We start from the raw sequence: 26,009 nt of genomic DNA, 5'->3' as shown, positions 1-26,009 counted from the left end.
ATATTCTATGTCATGTTCAAAATGGAGAAAAATGATTCATATAGCCGACCCCAAATAGTGGGTGATAAAGGCTTGATCATGTCGTTGTTGTTGATGTCATGTTTAAAATGATGCGCGTCATGCCATGCACTATGCACTATGTTTCGACATGAATCTTTACACTTCGACATGAATCTTTACACTCTGGTGTGTCATTCATAGTACACATTGTCCAAACATCTCCATCTGTCTTCTTTTGAAGTAGACATTTGACCAAGAATTATTTAACACTTAATTCTTTCCGAAGCTTTTTGTGTAGGTAATTGTCAACTGTTCCTCTAAAAAAAGGCCTGCATTCAAACCTAAGAATGAGCCTTTACTCAAAATGAGGTTTTTTTTTTTTTTGGAGAAGGGGGGAGGAAGGGGTCCATAACTCAACATTTTACTTACTGGCTGCACAGTGTCAAAAATTTTTGTCTATGGTGTTGATGATGATATTTTTGGGAACAAAATGAAGTTTTCTCCTAGCACAAAAAAAAAATTGGAACAAAGAGACCTCCCCAGAAGACTACCTTGAAATTTTTTCAGCATTTGACCAAGCCAGCAAGTTGTTATTTTCTGAATTTTCAAAAGCAAAATGAGAAATGACAGAAGATCTATATTCTCGCACTTGTATCACAAAAGAAAAACCAAGATAAAAATCATACCGAAATCTTGGAGAGAGTTTTAAAGAGGGCACCAATTAGTTGGTAAAAAAACCTGAACTTTCATTAAACTTCGCCACTAGATTCTCTTATTAAGTTCAATTAGAAATATCTTGAGTCCTAAATAGTGTCTGTTTGGTATGACTTGCATCGTCGATTGAATTTGTTTGAATCCATAGCGACAAAGAAGAAAGCAAAGGGTCAAATATGGAATTTCATTATAAAGAGGAGGGGGCTATTATAGAGCCCCATTGTTCAATGAAACAATAACTTGGCTTGTAGTCTGAGGAGATGTCCATGTTGATGTATAGAGAGCAACTATAATTGATGAGGTTTTGACATAAATCATGTCTCATTCATGATCATTTACCAAGCCAAAAAAAATCCTAAGTATGCTATGAAATGAAGGATTTGTTTGATTTATCAACAAAAACCTTAAAAAATGGAGAGGTAATTGCTAGGACTATAAAAATCCCTATTTAACCAAGCACATTTTTTATATGAAACATGCATGGCAATTTAGATGGGATAAATTGGTGCCCAATTTGACATGATTTAGCCAATTGAATAACCAAACAAACACAAAAGGGTGTGATTTCCCTGGATAAGATCCAATGTTTTGCACTTGATCTATGGACACTGAGCCCACACGTCGATGCCTGATTGACCTAGATGGGGCTTAGTAGGCCCAATTTTTCATCTACTTAGGGCAATGTGCCTATGTGTGGAATGCTCAGGTGGTAACACCACCATCGAACATACCGTTAAGTTTGCTCAACTATGAGGAGCATGTTGTGAGCTTTTGATTGTGTCAAAGCGTAATTAATATGCAGTTCATTCCAGAAGGTCCAAGCTTCTCCAAGGTATTATGCCTCCTAAACTTCACCATTTCATGTGCAGTTCATCTCTAAATATTCCTATTGGAAAAGTAGTTTATTCATCAAGTAGTAAGATCTCATCGCATTTTTTTAACAGATCCCTTCAAGCAACAGCTAACCTTCTTGTCAATCCTTCCATTGAAATCTTGATGTCACCACCACTAATAGTGTGGTGTTTGATGTGCTATGTGTAGCTAGTTTTCTAAGACATCATCGAAGGAGACAATCACAAACCACTCAGATTAGCCAGGGTATGCATGTCAAGCAAGGCAACAACTATTCAATTGAATTATGATACTGAAAGAATTTAGTATTGATCATCAAATAAACACGAAGAATATTCAAAACAAAGTCTAAAATAACCTTTCAAAAATTTATAAATAGGCATTATTTTCAAATCGCTCTGTGACTTTTTTCTCTACAAATCTGAGCCCCGGAGAAATTTCTTAACCACTATTGACAGTCATTACACTCACATTGATTACCATCCCGCTTGTGCCAATAACAATGTCGAAGATGCCACTAACGGACACTACCAACAACAACTAAATTGCTCACTATCAAGTGTCAACAAGCCTACTCCTAGTGATAGTTAACGAAGAACATGTCACTAGCAACTAACTAAAGAAATAGAAGACGTTCAAGATTGCAACAACAACAAATCACAGTTTGTGCCAACACTCCCTGGAAGCCTAACTCTTCATGTTGTTTAATGACACTGCTTACCGATGTTAGCTTCTACTCTGTTTACTAATAATGCGTATGAGGACCAACTTAAGCATTTTTCATTCTAACAGCCTAAAATTATGTCAAAGTTCCTCGAACTGCTTGGAGTTGGATACCATTATAAATATCACTAGAAATAGTATATTTTGCAATTGGGTCAACCTCATAATTATTTCCCACCAGAGGTTTAGACGAATGAATTCTACTCTTCTATACTACGCCTGAACGTTGATTTCTTTTGCTGGTATAATGCAAAACTCTCTCATTCTTATAAACTGCATAAATATCTTCCAACACAGGATATCAATAAATCAGAGCAGCTCCCTGTGACAAACAAACATAAAAATGAATTCAAACTTTTGCTATTAAATGCTTCCGCAAGATGTAACGCTAGTAGATCATGAAAACCTCCATAAACGTTAACAACAAACATAAGCTTCACAAGAAATTCTTGGCATCTTGTGCATATGGAACAATTCAATAACAAATAGAGATCAGCATGCACCCGGGGCACTTTCCTCATGGTCAAACTTAGATGATGAAATAATAGCATCAAAAATTAACCGCAAAAAGGGAAATAAACCTCTTTTATTCCTCCAGATCTCTGACAACCTTGATGCCCATGCTATTCGCTGTTCCAATGATAGACTTGCAAATGGATTCGAGACTCATGAACTGGGAGTAGGGATCGGACTGCTTCAACTTGGCGATCTCGTATACGTGGCGGAGAGTGATGGAAGATGTCACAAGATGGCCAGGGCGGCCGCTTCCCGATTCGATACCGGCGGACTTTTTCAGGAACCAGGTCACCGACGGCGACTTCACGATAAACTCGAAGGTATTGTCTTTGTAGGCAGTAATGGTGACTGCCATGGGGGTATCCGGCTTGTACTTCTGCGTCCGGGCATTGAAGTCCTTGCAGAAGGCCATGAGATTAAGCCGGTACTGGCCGAGAGCGGGACCAACGGGAGGAGCCGGTCGGGCGGCGCCGGCGGGGACGGTGAGGCGGATCGTAGCAGCGATTGGGCGCCGAATCTCTTTAGCGGCTGCCATCAGAGAGTAAGAGAGCGCAATCGGTACTCCAGCGGATGGCAAACGCTCGCTAGGCTTCTCTTTCCTCATGCCCAAAATAGCCCGCTTGTAATACTAATTTAAATACATGTTTATAAAACTTTCAAAATTAATAAAAAAAAATTAAATAAAAAATTATGGACTATATTGCTTATTTTAAAAAGATTTATTTAATAGTTTTACATATTATATTTTGTTTAATGATAAAAAAATATGCATAATTCTAAAGAGAATTTGATTCTTAATAATATGATTAAATAGTATTTGAAACTCATTATATATTGGTGATGCCGAATAACAAATTATATATATTAATTAATTATTAATAAAAATTTATGTTGTTAAATGATATATATAATAATTTAAAATATGTCACAAGCACATCTTGCTCCTATATGGATATATTTTCATTATCATTTATGTTATCAATTGAATATTTATTTATTGTATTGAGCTGCTTATTCAGTCTCTAATATCAATGGAATACATTATTCAACAAAAAAAAAATCTTGCTTCTTATTTAATTGATATGATTCTAATTGGAAGATATATTCTATCATAAGATCAAATATGAGTTAAAAAATAAAAAAAATAAACTTATAACTTCAAATTGAATTTAATTAATAAATTTTTATAAAAAAATACACTTTTTTTTTTATAAAAAAATACACTTATATTTGACTAATATGTTATAAACTATTAATCAAATGCAAAGCATATAAATAATTATTAATTTTTATATAATATGTTATAAATAAATAATTATATAATTTATAAGGCCAACTTAAACAACTTTAATATATTGCAAACCTTGTACCTAAAATGCAAGAAATTTCCTTGAAAGAACATTAGCTATAATTGCTAATATTAAAATTTGTAAAACTCCTATAAGCTCAGTTACAACAATGTATGAAGGCTCGATAGCTTCTTATGTTTCTAAATTCGACAACAACAAAAAAACAAAATTATGAATTCAAATGTCTGCGAATTAAATTTCAATATAAAAAAATTATAGTAACTTTCATTGTACCTGATCTGATTGCCCAGTAAAAGAAATTAAAAGTTTAATAAAAATAAATAATAATTAAATAATAATGTTGATAAAAAAATTTTAAATTTTGAAAAAAAAAAGATGAAGCGGAATTATATTTCTTTGATTGAAATTTCACATATGAATTAATTTAATATAAATATAGATTACCTCTAATTAAAATTGCTATCTGTTCTACACTAACTCTTGGGGGCGGCATCCATCGCAATAGTGCTAGTCTTGGGCGCCACGGTGTTGGGCATTGGTCATCGAAAAATATTTTTATTATATAAATCTCCACATCTCACCACCACCATCCCACCCATCCCAATTCTAGATTCTTGTCAGTTAAGGAAAGGAAGAGAGAAGAGGAAGACAAGAGGAGAAGAGAGAGATGACTATTCATAGATAGCCACCTAACACTTGATGTTGATATAAGATACATGAAAACACCATGTCTTGCTATTCATGATTGTATCCATGTTTACATACATTGACATAAGAGCATATGAACTTATTGATGGATAGAATTGATATAAAGTTGGTCAGAGGTGGAACCAGTCTTAGTTTTTGGGGAAAGGGTATAAGATAAAATTCAAAACAAATTCTTAGATTGCAGTATAATTGTTAAATAACAAAATTATTAGTTTTTCATTTTATTTTGCATTTCTAACAAAAAAGTATCATTTTTTATACATTTATTGCTAAAGGTATTTTTCAACTATTTGGTCCCTAATCATTGATAATTTATGTGGTGTGCCTACTTAATAAGATGGCAATGGATAAGATTGGGATAGATGATTGTTATGCTAACTTTTCTTTAGTTTTGTGTGTGTGTGTACAATAGGATGCCAAATAGCCCTAACTAAATTATTCAATGTTGTCTATGCCTCTCAGTTGTGAATTTGTGGAACAGCAAAAGGTATGATATCAAAAATGGCACACCGTACAAATAAGAAGCACATAACAAATGCAAATTTTGTTCCACCATTCACCAATGTCAAAAATTTAACAAAACAGAAAAAATAAACTCAACTTAAAAAAAAAAATACTTAAAAAGGTCACGATTCATGAAAATGAGTAAGATGAAGATATTGGAAGAGGCTCACCAGATAAGCCAAAGAAACAACTGAAGAAGATGCTTTGACGACTACAAACACGCAGGATGGGCGGGATGGCTGCTATCATGGACGCCAACAATTGTGGACGCATAAGCATGAAGAAGAGGTAGTTGGCACCGACAACCTAGAGGGGAGAGGTGGAGATCTGCTCACGGTACGAAGAAGAAGAAGAGGGAGCCAGGAGGAAAACATGAGTGATGATTGCATAGTGTGACTCTTTCACGCATATGTAGGCGATTAGGGCAAAAGAGGGGACATAAGATGAGATTTAGGGAGGGAGGGGATTACTTACTTAACCCTATTATAAGGGCTGAACGTGGTTCCGCCACTAGAACTAATAAAACCAATATTAAGACTAATATAATATAACATAAAATATGACATGGACAAAGAAAGACATTGATAAACATTTTAATACAGCATACTGATATGACATAATAATTGATAGAAGTGAGTAATAAAATTATTAGTATAAATATAATTGATAGATAATCAACATTTATTTTATTATACGACTCTTGACATTGTTTTATAACCTTTTATTTGTTTTGTTATATATTAATATATTCCTATGAGATGCTTTCGATCTACTAATCATTTTGGTTCTTATTGTGATTTCACAAATTGTTTATTGTATATACTGATGATGAATGATTTTATGAAGATTGAGATAAGCATGCATATTGATTCTAGAGGCATTCAATTGGAAGCATTGGTAGTTTTGGTTGTTTGTTGGGATTTGTAAGCTTATTATGTGGTTATGATTTCAGGTCAGAGAAGGAGTTGTGATTCAAAAGAGTGAGGTTGATAAGTGTTTTTAGGTTTTATTTTGTTTTGTATTTCTTTTTTTGGTATATAGTTAGGAGCTGAAAGATAGATTAATTTATTGACTAATCTACAAGCTATTCTAAATTGCATTATGAATGAATGAATATAGAATTACATTTCGATGCATTTGATTTGCTTTGGCTTTTGCTAGAATTTATAAAATTAATGGATAATTAGTAACTCTGATCATAATACAAAGATAAAAAAGAAACAATTTTTTTATTTAGATTCTAAGAAGTGACAATAACCAAGTGAGTCAGCTCTCTCTCCATATAAATATTTTTAAGCAATAATTATTTTTGAATTACTAGAATCAAAAGAGAATGAAAGTGCTCAATAAGGTGATAGATAAAAGTTAGGTGCTTAGGAATGGGGCATCACACTAACCAAGTGAGACAACTCTCTCCATATAAAAAATTTATACAATTTTTTTTTTCAATTACCAAAATCAAAAGAGAATGAAAATGCTCAATGAGGTGATACATAAAAGTTAGGAGCTTAGGAAAATATAGAAACAATTTATTCATAATTTCGTGAGTTCGTTGTCTATACTATCAAACTTGAAATCACGAAACTATGAAGATAGTCAGCCCAACCTAATCGTGAAGTGCTCTATCAGTGACTATAAATTACATCATCTAGAGTTAGATTTGTGATCTCAATTTGAGAAAAGAAAATTTAGAATTGCTAAACAAATGAATGTTGAGAGGTGGATTGAAAAGATCACTTATACTTTATGGTAGAATGAGGAATGCATATATGAGATAACCCAATTATATACAATCAAAACTACTCAAATAGACGCACAGTCCTATTTGGGTCAAGACAATCATTATCATGCATATTAAGATGACATTGATATATATTAATTAAAATCATGCTTACAAATAAATGCTCCAACATAAGAAATATGCTATGTATGCAAGCTATCTATCTCCAAATAAGAGGCTTCTATGTATATTTGGCTATATATGAAATGAATGTGAGTCTATGCTTGGGATTTTGATTATTGATAAGCTCTATTATGTACCTTATGCAAGAGAATTTTTTTGAATGAAAAATGTGGCTAGTAATTAAAATAAATTTGTAATTAATTATCAATTTATTAAATTTAATGAAAAGATATTTTATTCTAAGAGCTTACTACTTTCATGTGATTTCCAAATTAACCACAGAGAGTTAACATAACAACTTATAAAGTGAATTAATTATGAAGTTGTTAGTGAATGAGATTTTGTGGCATATATCCCTATTCAATGGCAATTACAATATTAATAAGCCTACAAATTGTGTCACCATTCTTTCATTTTTAATCATTTTTCAAACGCTAGCAAAGTTTATCAAAAACATTAAAAAAAAAAAATTCCCTCACTTTATAATGCTTAATTAAAACTAGGGGTGTCAATTTATGACAGGATCTGAACCCGACTCGGAAAAATTCGGGTTATGGTCAACCTGGACCCGAAACAGGTCGGGTTTAGGTTCAACAAATCAACTCGTTTTAAAAATTGGGTCAGGTTCGGGTTGACCCAGCAACCCGAAAATGACCCAAAATTGACACGAAAACTCCTATTTGACTTAGAAACTTGAGATTGGCCCGTTTTTTTACCCAATTTTGACCCGAAAATCAAAAATTGGCCCAATTTTTACACGAAAACTAACAATTTTAGGTCAACTTCAGGTCATTCGCGTCGGGTCGGGTTGACCCGAACCAGAATCCGGTCAGGTTCGAGTCCGAAAACCTGATCCATTTTTAAAAACAAGTCGAGTTCGGGTTTACCCAAATAATGCCAGGTCAGTTCCGGGTTCAACCCAAACCCGATATGTTGACCAGAATTTACACTCCTAATTAAAACTTATCTCATTAGCATTAAGCATAGGGGGAACAAAGTAAATTAGGCTTAATAACTCAACACCAAGCCCGATCTTTCTTTTGCTGCGTTCAGCTTTTCCACTTCTCTCTTTTGCTTTGTAATCCATGGGCGCCCTCTCCCTCTCCCTCTCCCTCTCTGTGGGGCAGATATCAAAAGACTTTCCAGTACTCCCACATGCATGCCTGCCCCCTGTCAGCCTTTTCATTCACGTTTACTGCATTATATATATATATATATATTAAAAAAAGAGTCAACAAAACAATACAAGCACTCAAGAGGCCTTAGGCTGCACAATTCTAAATGCAAATATCAAAATTCATAGCATAGCTGAAGGCTGAAGCTCACGGCAAACTCCCAAACGGTCAGGCATCAATGAAACCGAGAGAAATCCAGACAATCATAACCATGAGAGCTAATATGCACAAAGAGATTCTGAGACTTCGTTTAGGACAACTTTCTTATTGCTTTTTAAAATAACTTTTTAGTACAAAATTTTTAATTTTTTACTAGGAAACAACTTTAAGAAGCAATAAAAAAGCCATCCCAAACGAAATCTGATTATCAGAAGCTGTGGAGCTGTGTAAGCATTGCTTCGAGCTCATCGCTAGAAGGACGATCAGCAGGCAAGTCTGAAAGGCAAACAAGAGCAATTCTGATTGCCATCAACATCTCCTCCTCCTTTTCTCCTTCAGCTAGCATTCCTTTGTCGAGGGCTTCTCGTGCCTCTCCAACCTGCTGCAAGTGCCTCAGCCATGGACCAAGACCGCCCCTCCCCATCTCTTCCATGAAGAATGGATCCGAAGGATCTTTCCCTGTTAACAACACGCTGAGGATCATTCCAAAGCTATATATGTCGCTTTTATCAGTGTACCTGTTCAATAAAACAGAACAAATTCCATAGTTATTTGATTTAGAACAAGCTGTTGTAATATATGAGATTGAGAGAATCAATTATGTATAAGTATCATGAAGAATGTATGATCTATCTGTATGGTCCCCTTTTGACAAATACTTGGTGGAAAATTCATTGGAACATGATGCAGTTTGCAAATATGAGAGGGATGGTAAGGAAAATGGCATTTTTTTGTTTCACAATTGAAACCTTATAGGTATCTGAGCTTGCTTAATATTTGTACGAGAAATGATAACCAAAATTCACTTGTATTGCCTATCTATAATTATGGATTCTCCTTGTTCAGATGAATCTGTACTAAATCAATTCTAATTAAAGTTGAACGCCCAAGAAATAAGATACAGAACAGATACACAGAACAATAATACAATAAAGGGATTTTTACATACATAACACCTAAAACTAAAACTATTGAAAATACATATTTAACACCTAAACTTCTATATTTACTAATATACCACCTAAAACCCATCTTTTAATCAATTCTAACATTCCGTTTAAACCTTTCGTAAAAAATCACTATAAGTGATCGTCTTCCCGTCAATGGCATCCTTTCACAGTGAATACAAGTATCTTATCGCTTCAATGGAGTGATATAATAGAAAGAAAGGGGGATTTTAGGTGATATATTAGTAAAAATAAAGTTTAGATGTTCAATATATATTTTTAATAGTTTTAGATGTTATGTATATAAAAATCCCTAAAATAAAACAAAAAACTCCAACTTCATAATGAAATTAGCACCAAATTCCAATTTCCCATCAGAATAGCGCAAGTCATACATAGTCTTCAAAGCATATCTTGACACCCAACAACAAGAAACCAAATGTTGAAGTAGCTAAGAACTTATCAAAATGCTGATAAATAGTAGAATAGCTTAAAAACTCTGGTGCTCATAAATAAATAGGCAAAATTTGCAGTAAAATCTAAAGCATCAATCAAGGGTAAAACTTTGTGGATGATTAAAAAAAACAACAACAACTTGCTGTATAGTAGCAACAACAATGAGAATAATCCAGTCTGCAGAGTTTGCAGCAAGTCATTAATAAATTTCAAACACAGTAGCCCAGTCATCACACATCACTGTTAAGGGCAACTAACAATAAAAAAATTAACATAACCACTTATGATCAACGTTAGCAGAATTCAGATTAAATGCGCAAACGACATCAACATAATCTTAGGGCATCTCCAACCAAAAATCTCATTTTTCACTCCAAAATGCACTAAAACTAAAAAATGACGTGATTCATCTCCAATCGAACTCCATTTTGCTCCCTTCGTAGAAGATAACCTCCTTTCTCCTCCTTAGCGCATTTTTTTCAACAAATCCGGTAGAGACAAAAAAATAACGCGGGTGCACAGTGCACGTCAATATTAGCGTCACAATGTTCACCTACAACCAAATACCGGAAGTTTTGCAGTTAGGCTTGATCTTCTGTTGGAGATGCCCTTAGCAAGATTCTAACTATTTGGAGCTAGAATTTGATGAAGCTACAAGTCTCAGATGCTTGAAGTGAAACAAGTTCTTATTTAGCAAAAAACACAAACCCATAAAAGTGCAGTTCGTATGGGCACCTTATCAACTTGAATCATGAACATAATTAAAAGTTAGAACTTAGACCATACCTGCAACTCTGAAAACACTCTGGTGCAACATAACAAGAGGAGATTGGCGCATCCACACCAGCCACTACCAGCCTCGCCAAGCCACAATCTCCCAACTTTGGTTCGAAACCTTCATCTAGCAACACATTTGTGGGCTTCAGATTGTAATGTAAAATCCTTGGAATGAATTCGAAGTGTAGATACTTCAAACCCTTCGCCATCCCTATCGCAATCCGAAGTCTCAACTCCCATCCCAGTCTCAACCGATTCAATCTCACCCTTTTCATGGCATCCTCTAGGCTTCCATTTGAAATATAATCGTACACCAAAGAGAACCGATCATGGTCTCGTACGTAAGCTCTCAAGCTCATCACATTCCGGTGGCTAACCTTTGCAAGCAATTCAAGCTCTCTCTGCACTTTCCTTTTCCATGAATTGGAATTTGTTCCAGGGGAACCACTAGAGCAAGTGGATTCAAGCACCTTTACTGCAACTGTCACCTCATTGTTAAGTGATAATTTGAAGTACTTGCCATTGGGGCTGGAACCAAGCATTTGTAGAGATTCATCGTTGCCGGAAAAAATAACTTTCAGAGATTTAGGAGAGATTTTGGGGGTGAAGATGACTGGACCTTTGAGTATTGGGGTACGGTTGGCAAACAGGAGGAATAGTCGGATCGAGAAGAGGAAGACGATGGAGGCAACAGCACCAGTGAGGGAGCCGAAAAGGATACCAAGGAGGATTCGCCTAAGACTGGCGCGGCTTGAGGATGGATGAAGATTGGATGGTGGGGAAGAACTTGGAGGTTGCGATAAGTTTGAATCAGAAAATGGTGAGAAGGAGGTTCCTGTGATTTGGGAGAGGAGGAAGAATAGGCAAATAAGGTATTGCAGAGCTAGGGTTTTTCCAAAAAATTTCTTCTCCATGAGAGAATCAGTGAGGTGGAGGTGGGAAACTCAAGACATTCTCAAGCAGAGGCCAAGATGCTCTTGGTTTCCCTGCTGGATACTGAACTTAAAAGCACATTATCAGCAGGAGAAAAACCAAGATGGGGGGTTTTGTCCTTGAGGTTCTTGGCGGTGTGGGTGACGAGTTAAAATACCTCAATACACAGCGAAGCCTCAACTAAAAAACAACAAATCAGAATAAAAATGGCTACCTTCATTTTTTAGGTATCCAGAAAACAAAACAGAACTGCAATCAAATCAAGAGAACCACCTAAAAACCGAAAATTTTGAATGGGGTTCATCAAAAAAAAATTTTTTGAAGGGGGCAATCAAAGAATCTCAAACTGAAACCACAAGGAGCGCACCAAGCCTCGATATACATAAAAACAAGGATCTTTTGAAAAAGAATATTTTTAACTTTATTTATGCTTCATTAAATAAATATAATCATAAATTCGCATATATAATATATACATAAAAGTATAAAACCTCAAATCTAAATCTCTTGAGAGAAAAATTAGCTGCGCTAGAAAATAAGTTTTTTTTTTTTTTTTAAAGAAGAAAGTTCAAATAAGCTAATGAATTTTGTTTTTCCGAACCAGCTGTGATGCTACAAACAAGTTCATTTCATAGAAAAATAGAAACAGAACACCGTAACATTTTTTCAGAACAGTAAGCCTAAATCGCGAAAACACAGTACAGACAAAAGTCACAAAACTCCACAGTCCATGCTAAGTTTAAAAAATAAAATGAAAGGAAAAAAGCGACCTTATGGACAAATTGATAGATAATCCATCTCAGACAGCGCCAATACCCTTTGTTTTCCCTCCCGACGCCGGCAAATCATTACCTTATCGCAAGGAAAAACAAGGGAGCGAGCCAAACTACAATTGCAGGAATCGGAATTTTTTATCATAAGAAAATAGGAAAAACTAAAAAGCTCTCGATTCGCGTGACTGCTCTGCTTTCTCTGTCCCTTCGCTCTCTCTCCTCTTTTGGGAATTTGGATTTTTCACCACGGAAGTCCCACAAAAATTAAAAGGATTTTTTACCGCGGAGTTTTAACGTCGGAAACTCCCGCCTTGCAGCCGCTGAAGCGGATATCATCGTCATCAGCGATTAAATATTAAAAAATGAGGTCTTGCGTCGGATACTCGGATTCATGCCCGTGCGGGAAGAGACGAAATCATCACCGTAGGTTTCTCTTAACAATTTTTTTTACTACATTATGCTTCATACTTTTTCCCTCTTTTTATTAAATTATTAAAAATTTAATAAATTTAAGCAAAATATTCTGACTTTATATGCCTTATAATTCTTATAATTTAAAAAAAAATCTCTTATATTTTTTTAATCAAATAAGTGCTCTAACTTGATTTATCAATTTTTTTTCTAATCATAATACTATGAGTTCATATATATATATATATATGTGTGTGTCTCCTTCGAAGATTCTTTCCTAGCAAATTTTAAAGTTAGTGTCGTCGAAGTCTTCATCAAATTGTCACACTATCCCAATTCCAATAGAAAAGGCGAGCTTTACTTTTTTAAAATTTAATTTGAATTGGAATTCATCTGTTGTCTCTCCCATCATCAATCACCCTTCTAAATTACAATAGGAATGAGACAAAAGGAGAAGGGTTCTAAAGATAAGTTTGAATTGGAGCTTAGAACAATAGGATAAAATCCTAAATAAAAAAGCGAGAGTTAAATGAGTTTGCTTTAGGTTTGAAATTTTTTCAAACCCTTCCAAGCCTCATATTATGGGTTAGAACCCTGTTCAAATGAAGTTCTAACTTATGCATTGAATTTATTAAGATATGCGTATTAGCTTCAAAATTAGGTTCGTGCTAGATTTAAATAAGTTTCACAGTTATAATTATTTGAATCTTATTTGAATAAAATTCATACTTCTTTTTAAAACTTAAGGGTTGACCATTAGTTTCAAAATAAAGGTTCAAAATTAGGTCCAAATAATATTCAATCTTATTCAAATATTATTTTGAACATTTGCTTAGAATTTTAAAAAAAAAAAAAAAAACTGAATTCAAAGAGATTCAAACTTGAGGAATGAGGACGTGCCCTCATTATCTTCTATAAAATTAATTCATTTGATTTACTTTATTATGCATTTAAATATCCAAACTAGCTATCCATATGGAGAATCATTACATTGTCAAAGACACAAATTTGAGGGTGTGAGGTAGAATATAATAAATGCTTCAAACTTATGATCTTCTTGAGTGTTATGCAATTTCCCTTCAATTTGTTCTTTGATGCTACTAACCTTTAGTTTTCCACTATCTTGACACTTTAGCTTATCCTAAGAAAAAATGATGATGCAAAGAGTAATTGTTACTCTATTATGTTTGATTATGTTTGATAATGTGATAAGAATACAAATTTTCGTATTGATTATTAGGTTGAGATATGATGAATTTTTTCTAAGTAAATAATTGAGGAGATTATCACTATTAGAAAACTTGCTAGTAACTAACTAAATTGTGAGAATTAAATTAAGAATACAGTGCATGAGAATGCATTCATGGAGTGCACCAAAAGGAAAATGGTCCCCAAAATCCCACTTCTACCGACAGGTGCGAATTTCTTAAGAAAATTCAACAGTGTTAAAAAATTATGAAAAAAAATAGAAAAGTTAAAACACAACATTATAAATGTTATTGCGAAAACGGTTTGTGATTTGGACTTATTATGACTCCAGAAATAAATATTGACTGTTCTAGATCAAAAATTCTTATAAGAAAATTTAGGGGTTTCACAAATCAATTAATAAAGACTTAACAACGAATGGTCCGACAATTCTACTCAGGGGTACTTTGGGATACTTGAGTCTGAGAGATATCTTGAATCTCAAGCTAATTTCAAGCTCCAACTCTCATCCCCCCTTTTATGTAAAAACTGATGGATTATTTATAATTTTTTAGAGTGAGATCCTTCTTAACTACAACAAAAACTTAGAACACTATATCAAATGACCCATATTTATTTCATTGATCATAAGGTGCTTGTTCAACATTTAAGTGCCTTAAGGCTTGTCAGATTCACCTCATGAAGATGTTTGATTCAACTAAGCATGTCCAATTTGGAGACCATTTGACCATCCAATTAATGTCTTGAAATTTTCAATTATGTTTCAGACCCTTGATTTAGTTCAATTCAAGCTATGATTAGATCACTCTTGATGTCGTTGGGTTCATATTATGATGAAGTTTAGCTCGACAATAAATGTGTTGAAATTGAAAATTGAAAATTGATTGATCCTAATTTTAATTTTACAAGTTTTTACTATGGCACTATCTTACTTGCCCATATTAATTACCTTAATCATTAGATGATTTTTGTTTAAGTTCACGAAAGCCCCCTTTATCTAAACTATGAAAGCCGAAAGAGAACTTTCAACACCTAAAATGGAACTTTATCATGATAAGAGAGCATATGTGCTCTATCTATCTTAAGATCATTTCTTTGTTGGAATGAACGGTCAGGATGAATGCCAGTGGGAGACATTCATTGGAAATGAGAGAATCTCGGTAGTGCTTCATATATTCGGCCATAAATAAAGCTTCCAAAAGGTCCATACAAGTTTGTGCTAATGATTATGAGAAGAAATTAAGTTAAAATGTTGTTATAAAAAATTTAGAAGGATGAATCTATAAATCACTGAATTTAATTTGAATTAAATATAATATATAAATAATTAAATATTATATTTATAATTTTAATTGAATAGAACCCGCCTAGGGTTTATTTTACGGAGATTTGCGATCAATTATAATTATGATTACTAAATTAATTTTAAATTATATTTCTATTTAAGTTAACTAAAAATTATGTCTTAAAATAAATATAATAGTTATACTATTTCAAGCTAATTTTATTGAATCTTTAAAATATAACTCAAAAGCTTTTTTAAAAAATTTAAATTAATTACAATTAATCAAAAGTTATATATATTAAAATTAATTAAAATATTAAATAATAAATATAACTATTAAAATTTTAATATATATTTTTCATAACTTTGAAATTTGAAAATTTTTTAATAGATATTTTTTATAACTTCAAAGTTTGAAAAACAAAAAATTTTAATAGGAGGTACAAGAAATATTTTATAACTTCAAAATATAACACACTCTCTAACAAATTTTTCTCTCTAACGTCTCTCTCTCTCCCACTTTCTCTTTCCCCCTTTCTTTCTCGCCAATTAGACAGCAAAAAAAAAATCACAAAAAACTCAGCAGAGAAATAGTTTAAAATTGGAAACGCAAAAAATTGCATTTTTACCGAAAATGCAATCGTTTTTTTTTTTTTTTTTTTTTTTTTTTTTTTTTTTTTTTTTGAATTTTCAAACAAAGCGCAAGCATGCAATGCATTTTTTGATCTTTTTAAATTTAATTTATATCACGCTCCTCTTTCTAAATCCTATTATAAGATGTCCTATTTAATGATTATTGGGTTTTATGTGTTGGATAAACCCTAAACCCTAAATCTAAGAATGGCAGACGTCAATAAATGTGATAGGAAAGTAAAAAAAAATAAAAAAATAATTGTGATAGTAAAGCACCCTTCTGTAAGGCATTTTAGGGCTGCTGTGCTACGGGAGAAATTATTATGTGCGGAATCTGATTATAGAGCTGTGTTCGGATGCTTACGTGGAAAGTTAAAAGTCCGCGATATTTATTTGACTTGAGTATTGATTAAGTACTTATTGCGTATTAGTTGCGTAAAATGTGCGTATTGATTGAGTATTTTATTGGGTATTTGTTGCATATTTATTGAGTATTTGTTGCATATATGTTGTGCATTTTCTGCTTATTTGTTGCGGATTTCTCTTCGTCTGTAGTAAGTCCGAAAAGACAAACGTGCCGAGTAAGAAGTCAAATGAATATCCTAACTTTCCACGTAAGCACGTCACGTGTAATGATTTTACTGGCATCCAAACACATCTCTATAACCGGATTCCGCATAGAATAATTTCTCGTGCTACAGTAGATATTCCATCAAATAAACGTGCATTAGGAAGCTTACCTATTAAGCAACTTGAAATGTACTATTTATCTATCTTATCCATCATATAAATATATCATAAAACAAATGAAACAAGTAAACTATAAAAGTATCTAAGAGTAAAAACAATAAGCAATAACATAGCCAAAACATAATTATATTACAAAGATGCACAAATATGATGATAAGCAGAATAACTATCAAATGAGCAGAAAATTAAGGTGAATAAAAATATTTAATGGCCCAAAATTAGGTTAAAGAACTTCCCCTACAAATGATTTACCAGTTTCATACAACACAAAATAAAAGTTCAGATGGATTTCTTATTAAATTGACTCCAAATAATTGGGATAAGATTAATGACAAATGTTCAGTTGCAGATTATTGTCACCGGTGCCAAGTTATACATAAACACTACAGATTGGGAAAAAAATTATGACCTTTAGATATTCATAGCCTCAAGACACGCATAGCAAAAACTATGAGCATAAAATCCTCAATAAATATTGTTCTGATAAAAAGCTGATGTGCCAAAAAGAAGTGCAAGGTGATTGTAAAGCTTGCAATAGTTTCTAATCCCTACCTCCAACCTGCAAGGATGTGCTTAAACCAGAAACACAGGAGACATGCCAAAGCCTGCTAAGAACAATGTAAGGCAGCTGTGAATCTCCATAAGTTGCCCAATTAACAACAAGCAATTTAGAAAGCAATTGAACAAACTTTTTCCCATCCTTCTACATAATCTGCAGAAGAACAGAGGAAACTGGTCTACAGGACAAAATATTTGAAGAAATTTCCGAATATATTTTTTTTTTATGCACGAGAAATATAATGTTATTTCCTATCAAGAGAGTGTTCTAAAGCCGGGCAAGCATCAGAGATTGATAATATTTTCATAATTAGTGTGACCCGAAATTGATCCGTTGTTAATCCGAAAACCCGTTTTTGACCCGGCAACCCGAGATTGACCCATTTTGACCCGAAAAGTGGTGATTGACCAGTTTTTGGACCCCAAAACTAGTAGTTTTTTGTCTGTTCCGAGTTATTCGGGTCGGGTCAGGTCGACCCGAACCCAAAGCGGGTCGGTTCGGGTCCACAAAACTGTCCAGTTTGCAAAAACATGTCGTGTTCAGGTTGACCCGAAAAGTGTCGGGTCAGTTTCGGGTTCAACCTGAACCCGACCCGTGACCCGAAATTGACACCCCTACCTATCAAGAGAGAGTATTCTAAAGCCGAGCAAGCAACAGAGATTGATAATATTTTCATAATTAGTGTGAAGTGGGACATGAATTGGGATTACCTGGAAAATTAGAAGCCTGATGCACAGTGATTTTTCTGAGCATTTGCCAAATTTTCTGAGGAATAGGTTAACAAGCGTCCCATCATCAGTTCCAGTAAGCAGCCCAGTTTTAGGATCAAAACTGTATGAAATACAGGTTAAGAAAATGTCTTATTTGGTTGCAAAACCTTACAAAAGTGGTTTTCAAGAGAAACCTTGGGAGGCGATGCCTTGGACAGGGATAAAACTTCAAGAGCTGTGAAACAAATATATAATAAGTTAAAGATTTATTGTGGAAATATTCAAATGACACTGAAGGAGTTATGTGGGATACTGAATACCTGAGGACATGATAAGAGAAAGTTCAGAACTTGAGGCAAGAAGAAGACTATCAGTGCCTCGCTGTTAGTTGCAACATGGAAAAGTCATTTTGAAGTAATCAAATAAACAACTGCGTTCAAGTAACTCATGATTTAGAAAAAAATTGCAACAGCATGCAAGATTCCAAACACGACTAAGGAGCCCATGTTTGCAACTAGTGGTTTGCCTAGTTGTTTTCATGCTTTCGCATGCATACTCAGAAGTGAATTTTCTGTGATTAAGTCATGAGTTACTTGAACGTACAATTTTTTGCAATAATAATAATAATAATAATAATAGTAATAACTTCTATTAATTGATCTTTACATTATATATATATATATATATATACTTTGACCATTAGCTGTACTTTTGGCGAGGGAAAGAGATGCTAATTGTATTATGATTTCCATTTCATTTAGCACAATATAGCAACTTATGAAAAACATCTTGTGACTGGTTTATGAAAGCAATGCATATTTGGTGTTGAAAAATTAAAGAAGTTTTTCTTCATCAGGACTCTATATATGAAATTTTTATGAGTAGAAATTTTAATAAAACTGTTAATCTTTAGTTGTATTTCTTCTAACAAACTAGTAATAAAACAATTATATATAGCACAAGTAATTTTATCAGCGCTGTATGTATGCATAGTTGTATGAGCAACTGATGTTCCTACAGGGGTAGTTATAGACTAGGGATATTTATAACTATATATAACATAAAACTTGTTGAATACTCCTTAAACACCGACCTCTCAAATATTACAAAATATAACACCCTAAACTACCAGCTATTATAATAGGGCCGCTTCATGATGTAGAACTACGTATGAATGTGATGATTTGTAAGATCTTGCACAACTCATGATTAGAGAATAAAGAGGAAAACAACAAACATTAAAAACGACGGAGTAAGACGAAAGAAGGGTCACGCCCGTTAGGCTAAGAAACATAACCAGAGATTTGAAACTTTAAAATAAATTAGAAAACAACATCATGCCGGAATAGTAGTTTTAATAAAAATCCGTAATTTATCAGTAAGAATTAGTAAGCAAAGAAGTACACTCAAATCCCTATGTTTACTAAGCTATAGCATAAGCAAATTGAGGCGTCTTTCATGACTACAATCAACTCACAAGAAAGATTAGGCTTAAGAAAGACACGAAGAGGAAGAGTAGGAAACCTTCGTCAAAGATCGGCGGCAATCCTTCACTCGACGATCCCCCTGTTCTTCAATAGCTTCCACTAACGTGTCCAAGATTCGTTCGATGTAATCTTCCACGGAGTGATCGATCATCGGGTTGACGTCGAAGAAAGTTGAATGTAAGATGCACACAAACCCGTGCTCGTCATAGGAGAGGCAGTATTCAGTTTCTGGATCCGCCATTCATGGATGCTCAAGGATGATCTCTTCCAAAGGGTGTTAGCAGTCTCGAACTTTGTTGAAGAGAAAGAAGTTTCTCTTTAACTTGTAGTGGGACGGCACGGTGTGGCCGGCCTAGGGAAGAGGGAGAGGAGTAGTAGATCAAGTGAGGGGACACAAGTAGAAAATCTGAAATAAATTTCAGATTCTCAATGGGAGGGATTTAGGAATTATTCCCACTTTAATTCTAAGAGAAAGAGGCTTGAATTTAAGAAAGAAATCAAGAGGTGGGGGATGAGGGGGTTCGGCCAAGCAAGGGGAGGGAACAAGTGTCTAGGTGCAATGTATTTTGGAAAAAGGGATTTAATTTAATCAATCTATCATGAGTTGATTGATTGATTTAAATTAGGACCCTTCCAAAAAAGATAAAGAGGAAATAGGAAAGATTTGAAATCTAGATTGAATTTAATTTCAAATTCAAATACTTTCCAAAGCAATTGGAATTAAATAGGGAAGGGTGGAGGAGTTTAGAAATAAATCCAAGTGGATTTATTGGAGGGGGGGCCAGCGGCATCATGAGGGTGGGAGGGAATTGTGGCAATCAATTGGGGCTTCCTATTTTGGGTTTAAATTTAGAAAATTTCCTAAAATAGATTTGAGAATTTTAGAAAGATTTTAAATTTCAAACTGATTAGATTTGAATTCAAAATCTGCCCCAATTAACCCAATCCGAATTAGGCAATGGAAATCTAAGGGGAAGGAGGCTAGGGCCGGCGGGTGGAGGGGGTTTCGGGTAAGGTGGCCGGCGGCTAGTGGGGGAAAATTTGTGTAGCTCGGTTGGAAAGAGACGATGGCTTGGAGATGGAGATGGCTTGGATTTAATGATGTCCAATAGTGGTGGTGGAAGAGAAAAGGAAAATGATAAGGAAGAAAACCGCGAACCCGGCCGTCTCCAAGGTTGGTGGGTGATCCGATCTCCCTCTCCTAGGGATTTCTCTCCAATCAAACTCTCAAGCTCTCACAAGAACTCATGCAAGGAAAAAATTGTAATCAATCATTCATTACCATGAAAATAAAACAATGGGCTATAAATAGTTATGAGACTCAAAAAATAAAAGATGAAAATGCCCTCAAACCTTACATACAACATCCATTTACTAGAAGGGTACAATAAAATAACATAAAAAATAAAACAAATACATGAAACATAAATAAACATAACATGAATCAAAAGTACAATGACTCGATCGTGGCCGTAGATCGGCGGTCACGCCTCTGATAAACCTTCCACGATCTGATGTCCCCATTATTCTCCCGGGGTGAGAGAAAACTCGACTCCGTCGAGTAAGTGTCTCTGGTAGTCTCGTACATCTCTAGTGCATCTAGGTCAATCTACTGCAACTCCTCGCGGTCTAGCCAAGTATCCTCTTACTCGGGTTTTCCTTTCCACCTAATCAAGTATCTCCTTCGCCCACCTTCTCTTGTAGATATGATATTATTACTTAGGATCGTGTCCACCTTTTCTGCTATGGGAGATTTAGGAATATTTGATAGTAGAGGTAGGTTTGGGATCTCACATGGTGGGGTCACACATGGCTGTTGTATGAGTGTATTTGGAGGGTTAAACTCAGGACATTCATATGCAACTAAATCTTCTATGTTAAAAGAGGGATTAATGTTGAAATTTGCAGGCACGTCTACTACATAGGCATTATCATTAGTTTTATTAAGTATTTTGAAAGGTCCAGCACTCTTGGCATGCAACTTCTTAACCGTTCCCGATGAGAACCGTTCCGGACGAATCTGCACCATCACGGAGTCACCAACCTCAAAAGTTTTAAAGCGTCTTTTCATGTCTACATGTAGTCTGTATTCATTATTACTCCTTTCAATTTGTTGTGCAATTCTTTATGAAGCTCATGCAAATGGGATACAAATGATGATGCAGACTTAGAAATCTTATACCTAGAACACATGGGTTTCAGATCTAATGGATGTCTAGGCTTGAACTAATGAAACTTTTATTAACAACTCCGTGGTTCGGTTCATAAAATTATAATAGGCAAACTCAGCAGCAAGCAAAATGGAATCCCAATATCTAATGTGATCACCAACCAAAGACCGCAACAAATTACTCAAACTTTTATTAACTACCTCAGTCTGACCGTCCGTTTGTGGGTGAAAGGCCATGAAAAATTGCAATTTGGTGCCCATTTTCATCCACAGGGTTTTACAAAAGTAGCTCGTGAACTTCATATCTCTATCTGATATAATGGTTTTGGGTAGACCATGTAACGGACGACCTCATTGAAGTATAACTTTGCAATGTGAGAGGCATCAGATGTTTTGGAGCAAGGAATAAAATGAGCCATTTTGAAAAACCAGTCAACCACAACACAAATGGCATCGTGCCTACGGAGTGTCTTGGGAAGGCCTAAGATAAAGTTCATACTAACATCATGCCAAGGACAATTAGGGACATGTAGAGGAGTGTAAAGACCCGTGTTTTTCTTACATTGCTTGGACAATTGGCAGAAGTGACACCGACTGACCAGCCGACTGACATCTCTCTTCAGGCTGGGCCAATAAAAACGATACTCCATGGATTCGATAGTTTTGTCCCGCCCGAAGTTCCCAGCGAGGCCTTCGGCGTGGAGTTCCTAGACCAGAAATTCCCTAAGGGAGGTGTTCGGAATACAAAGCCTCTGAATTTTGAAGAGATAACCATCCTCTAATAGGAAATCATCCACAAGGCGCGTGCTACCTGTGGACAAGAGAGTGTATGTCTCCTTGAAGTAGGGGCACTCCAAATAGTCCCTTTTTATTTGGTCAAATCCCACGACTTCTGCTCTCATTTCAATAGTGGTCATCATACGACGACTGAGAGCATCGGCAGCCTTATTTTCAACTCCCGCTTTATGCCTAAGGGTGTATGTCTACTCCTGAAGGAACTCGACCCATCGACCATAACGTGCATTTAATTTATTTTGGAAGTTGATATAACGCAGAGCTTCGTGATCCGAGAAAATGACGAACTCTTGCAAGAGCAAGTAGTGTCGTCAATAATGAAGAGATTGGATCACAACGTAAAACTCTTTGTCATACGTGGAATAACGCTGTCGAATATCATTAAGCTTTGCACTGAAGTAAGCTACTGGGTGACCTTCCTGGGAGAGGACTCCAATTCCGACCCCCGAAGCGTCGCAGGTCACTTTGAAGACTTTGGAGAAATCAGGAAGTCTCATCACTGGGGCTTCCACCATTTTCTGCTTGATCTCATCAAAAGCTCTAGTGGCGGCAGGGGTCCAGTGGAAATTGCCCTTCTTTAAGCAATCAATATATGAGATACGATAGTGCTAAAGTTCCGAATGAATCTCCTATAGAAGGTGGCTAATCCGTGGAAGCTGCGAACTTCCTGGATGTTCTGAGGGACATGCCACTCCACAATGGCCCTCACCTTCTCGGGGTCTACGGAAACCCCTTAGGCTGACACGATGAAGCCTAGAAATATGACGCGATCTACAAGGAAGGTACATTTCTTCGGATTGGCATACAGTTGCTCCTTAAGACCTCACAAACTTGCCTTAAGTGGTCTAAGTACTGATTAATTGACTGACAATAGATAAGAATGTCGTCAAAGTAGACGACAAACTTTCCCATAAACGAACGCGAAACTTGAGTCATGATCCTCATAAAGATACTAGGGGCGTTACTTAACCCAAAATGCATGATCAACCACTCGTAGAGACCATCCTTGGTCTTGAAGGCAGTTTTTCACTCATCTCCGGGTCGGATCCGGATCTGGTGGTACACACTTTTGAGATAAATTTTGGAGAATAGTGTGTCACCCGTTAGGAGAGTAGAGGTATTAGATTTGACTTGTGTTAAGAAAGGTAGGGGTAGACCTAAAAAGACTTGGTTAGAAAATATTAGGAATGACCTTTCTTTATTAGATTTAAACGAGAATTTGACTTTTAATAGGACACAATGGAGAAAAAGGATTCATGTAGCCGACCCCACGTAGTGGGATAAAGGCTTGATGTTGTTGTTGTTGTTGTTGTAGTGTGTCACCCGTCTAGGGGTGTCAATTCGGGTCAACGGGTCGGGTTCGAGTCGAACTCGATTTGACCAGGTCGTAAACAGGTTGACCCTAACCCAACCCGATTTTACAAACGGGTCAAGTTTGTCAACCCGGACCCGACCTGTGCGGGTTACCGGGTTGACCCGACCCGACCCGCGAACCCATTTGATTAAACAAAAGCCATGCGACGTCGAGCAAGGAATGGAGACGGCACGTCAGCTGGCGGTGCCGGTGAAGCCTGGTGGCCTGCCACTGCGGACTGCAGATGACCTGCTGGGTCGAGCGACCGATAGTCGCCAAAGCATGTATCTCCTGCGGTGTCGTTTAACAGTCGAAGGACATGTTGGATCGACGAACAAGCCGTTGGCATCATTTTGCTTTTTGGATTCGGATGCGGAGGATGGCTCACAAGTAATGAATGACAGCTAACGTGAAGGGGACTGTGACAGGTTGAGAAGTGATCTACTAATTTTATTTTTATAATAATAAGCACGAGTTCCAAGAGTATAAAGAAAATATAAATATTAAATGCAAAAGATCTGATTAGATTTCCTGAAAAAGAGTCATATCATGACTTATTTAATAGCCTTATTTAATGTGATCATAGAAATATAAGTTAAACATAAAGAAGAATCAGTCTCAATGTCCAACACTCCCACTGACGCGGGTTGGCAATTTAGCAATTCTTTGAAATTCATGGGTCAAATCGAGTTTTCGGGTCAACCCGAACCCGACCCGATTTTACAAACGGGTCAAAAATGTAAACCCGAACCCGACCCATATATTAAACGGGTTGACCCGAACCCGAAATTTTTTGAGTCGAGTCCGGGTCGGGTTTCGGGTCATGTCATATTTTGACACCCCTACACCCGTCATCATATCGAGCATATCATCAAGCCTCATAATACGGAATCGATATTTGATAGTGATCTTGTTAATAGCACGGCTATCAACACACATTCTCCACGATCCGTCCTTCTTCGAGGTAAGAAGGGTCGGCACCGCGCACGGGCTCAGACTCTCCTTAATAAAAACTCGTAGTAGTAACTCATCGACCTGCTTCTTAAGCTCGGCATGTTCCATGGGGTTCATGCGATAATGTGGCAGGTTCGGGAGGGAGGCTCCAGGGACGAAGTGTCACAATTGGCCCGGTTAGCTCATATATACGAGGCGGGAACGAAATCGGACGTTCAGATCAGTCACTAATCATCTTTCATGTAAACAAAATTTTTCTAAAAATACCTCAAGAACAAAAAAGCGCCTCTAAATATTTTTATTTTCATTCCAAAAAGTGTTCACAATATATACAAGATGGCTAACTTCTAACTAATCATACTATGATAAGCCATCCAAAAGTAAGGAACTACAACTAGTATAAAAAAAACATAATAAAAGACCCTGTCACCCGGGGTACGACGACTGTAAGTATACCTCAGGCAGCCATCTCTTCTTCCAATTTCTTCTGAAAAGTATCCCACATTAGGGAATGAGCTAACACTGAATAGAAATTTCTAATCCTAAACATGCTCATATGACTTAAAAATGAAATGTACATTTTTAAACTAAAGGGGACATGCTTTTCTTTTCTTACTCATGCTATCTTGTTTATGTCATATGAATGAGAGATAATTTATGTGTCATATGCATATGTCATTAGATATGTATATGAAATGAATTTCATCTCAAAATGCTTACTTATTTAACATATACAACCGTCCCAGAGTACCAGGGGTGTAATGATCAGGTACAAAAACCTCTTTTGGCCATTTATTCCTTTTTTCCTCATTTGCCCAAGGGCCATAATGTTCCCGTATTGTTCATATGTGCTTTTGCACCGTACTTGGTACTCCGCAATCAATCATGTACAATCAATTCTATATCTTTTCATATGAACATATATTCCTTCGTTTCATATAAAATGTTTGACATGAAATCTTTAAACATGAATTTCATAACATGTAATGATTACACTTAAGCACTTAAGTATGAAAGAAATAATGAAGTATATTGCATGTGTAACAAATATTCAATTTCTATAAAACATATCATAAGGGATATAAACATGAAATAACAAATGAACATGTAAGGAAAAGATTTCCTACCTCCAAAAATTATGAATTCCTCCTCTTCTCCTCTTTAATTACTCTTCTTCTTGCCACCATCTAAAGAAAAATAATTTAACTTAAACCTTTTGCCAAAATAAAATTTTGAATTCTT

General features: G+C 35.5%; 3 protein-coding genes across 8 annotated transcripts in view; all 3 read right to left on the bottom strand.

Annotated features, from left to right (window-relative positions):
- The window catches only part of LOC110100118 (54S ribosomal protein L19, mitochondrial), a 28,507-nt gene extending 25,098 nt beyond the window's left edge, over nt 1-3,409 (bottom strand). For 2 of the 4 annotated variants that reach the window (XM_028696713.1, XM_028696714.1), the window contains exon 1: nt 2,871-3,409. In XM_028696713.1, the coding sequence (XP_028552546.1) occupies nt 2,876-3,409 (534 nt within the window). In that variant the 3' untranslated portion in view covers nt 2,871-2,875. Of the gene's footprint in view, nt 1-1,798; nt 2,612-2,869 lie in introns of those variants that run through there. The other 2 variants (XM_020827535.2, XM_020827534.2) reach the window with 2 other exon arrangements.
- Nucleotides 3,410-8,442: 5,033 nt separating this feature from the next.
- Nucleotides 8,443-12,754, bottom strand: LOC110100109 (inactive leucine-rich repeat receptor-like protein kinase CORYNE). Its single transcript, XM_020827512.2, has 2 exons — nt 10,754-12,754; nt 8,443-9,082 (listed from the first exon to the last, which is right to left on the bottom strand). The coding sequence occupies exons 1-2, from the start codon at nt 11,656-11,658 to the stop codon at nt 8,773-8,775; spliced, it is 1,215 nt and encodes a 404-aa protein (XP_020683171.1). The 5' UTR covers nt 11,659-12,754; the 3' UTR covers nt 8,443-8,772.
- A 4,256-nt stretch (nt 12,755-17,010) lies between these two features.
- The window catches only part of LOC110100105 (UDP-N-acetylglucosamine--dolichyl-phosphate N-acetylglucosaminephosphotransferase), a 39,498-nt gene continuing 30,499 nt past the window's right edge, over nt 17,011-26,009 (bottom strand). For all 3 annotated transcript variants that reach the window (XM_020827503.2, XM_020827504.2, XM_020827502.2), the window contains exons 9-12: nt 18,328-18,388; nt 18,202-18,242; nt 18,008-18,128; nt 17,011-17,343 (exon numbers count right to left, since the gene is read on the bottom strand). In XM_020827503.2, coding sequence (XP_020683162.1) covers nt 17,287-17,343; nt 18,008-18,128; nt 18,202-18,242; nt 18,328-18,388 — 280 coding nt within the window. In that variant the 3' untranslated portion in view covers nt 17,011-17,286. The remainder of the gene's footprint in view (nt 17,344-18,007; nt 18,129-18,201; nt 18,243-18,327; nt 18,389-26,009) is intronic.

This window comes from Dendrobium catenatum, unplaced genomic scaffold (assembly GCF_001605985.2).
Source record: "Dendrobium catenatum unplaced genomic scaffold, ASM160598v2 fragScaff_scaffold_822, whole genome shotgun sequence".
Classification (NCBI taxonomy): Eukaryota; Viridiplantae; Streptophyta; class Magnoliopsida; order Asparagales; family Orchidaceae; genus Dendrobium; species Dendrobium catenatum.
Note: the sequence above shows the minus strand (reverse complement) of the source record. Positions and strands in the feature narration are given on the sequence as shown.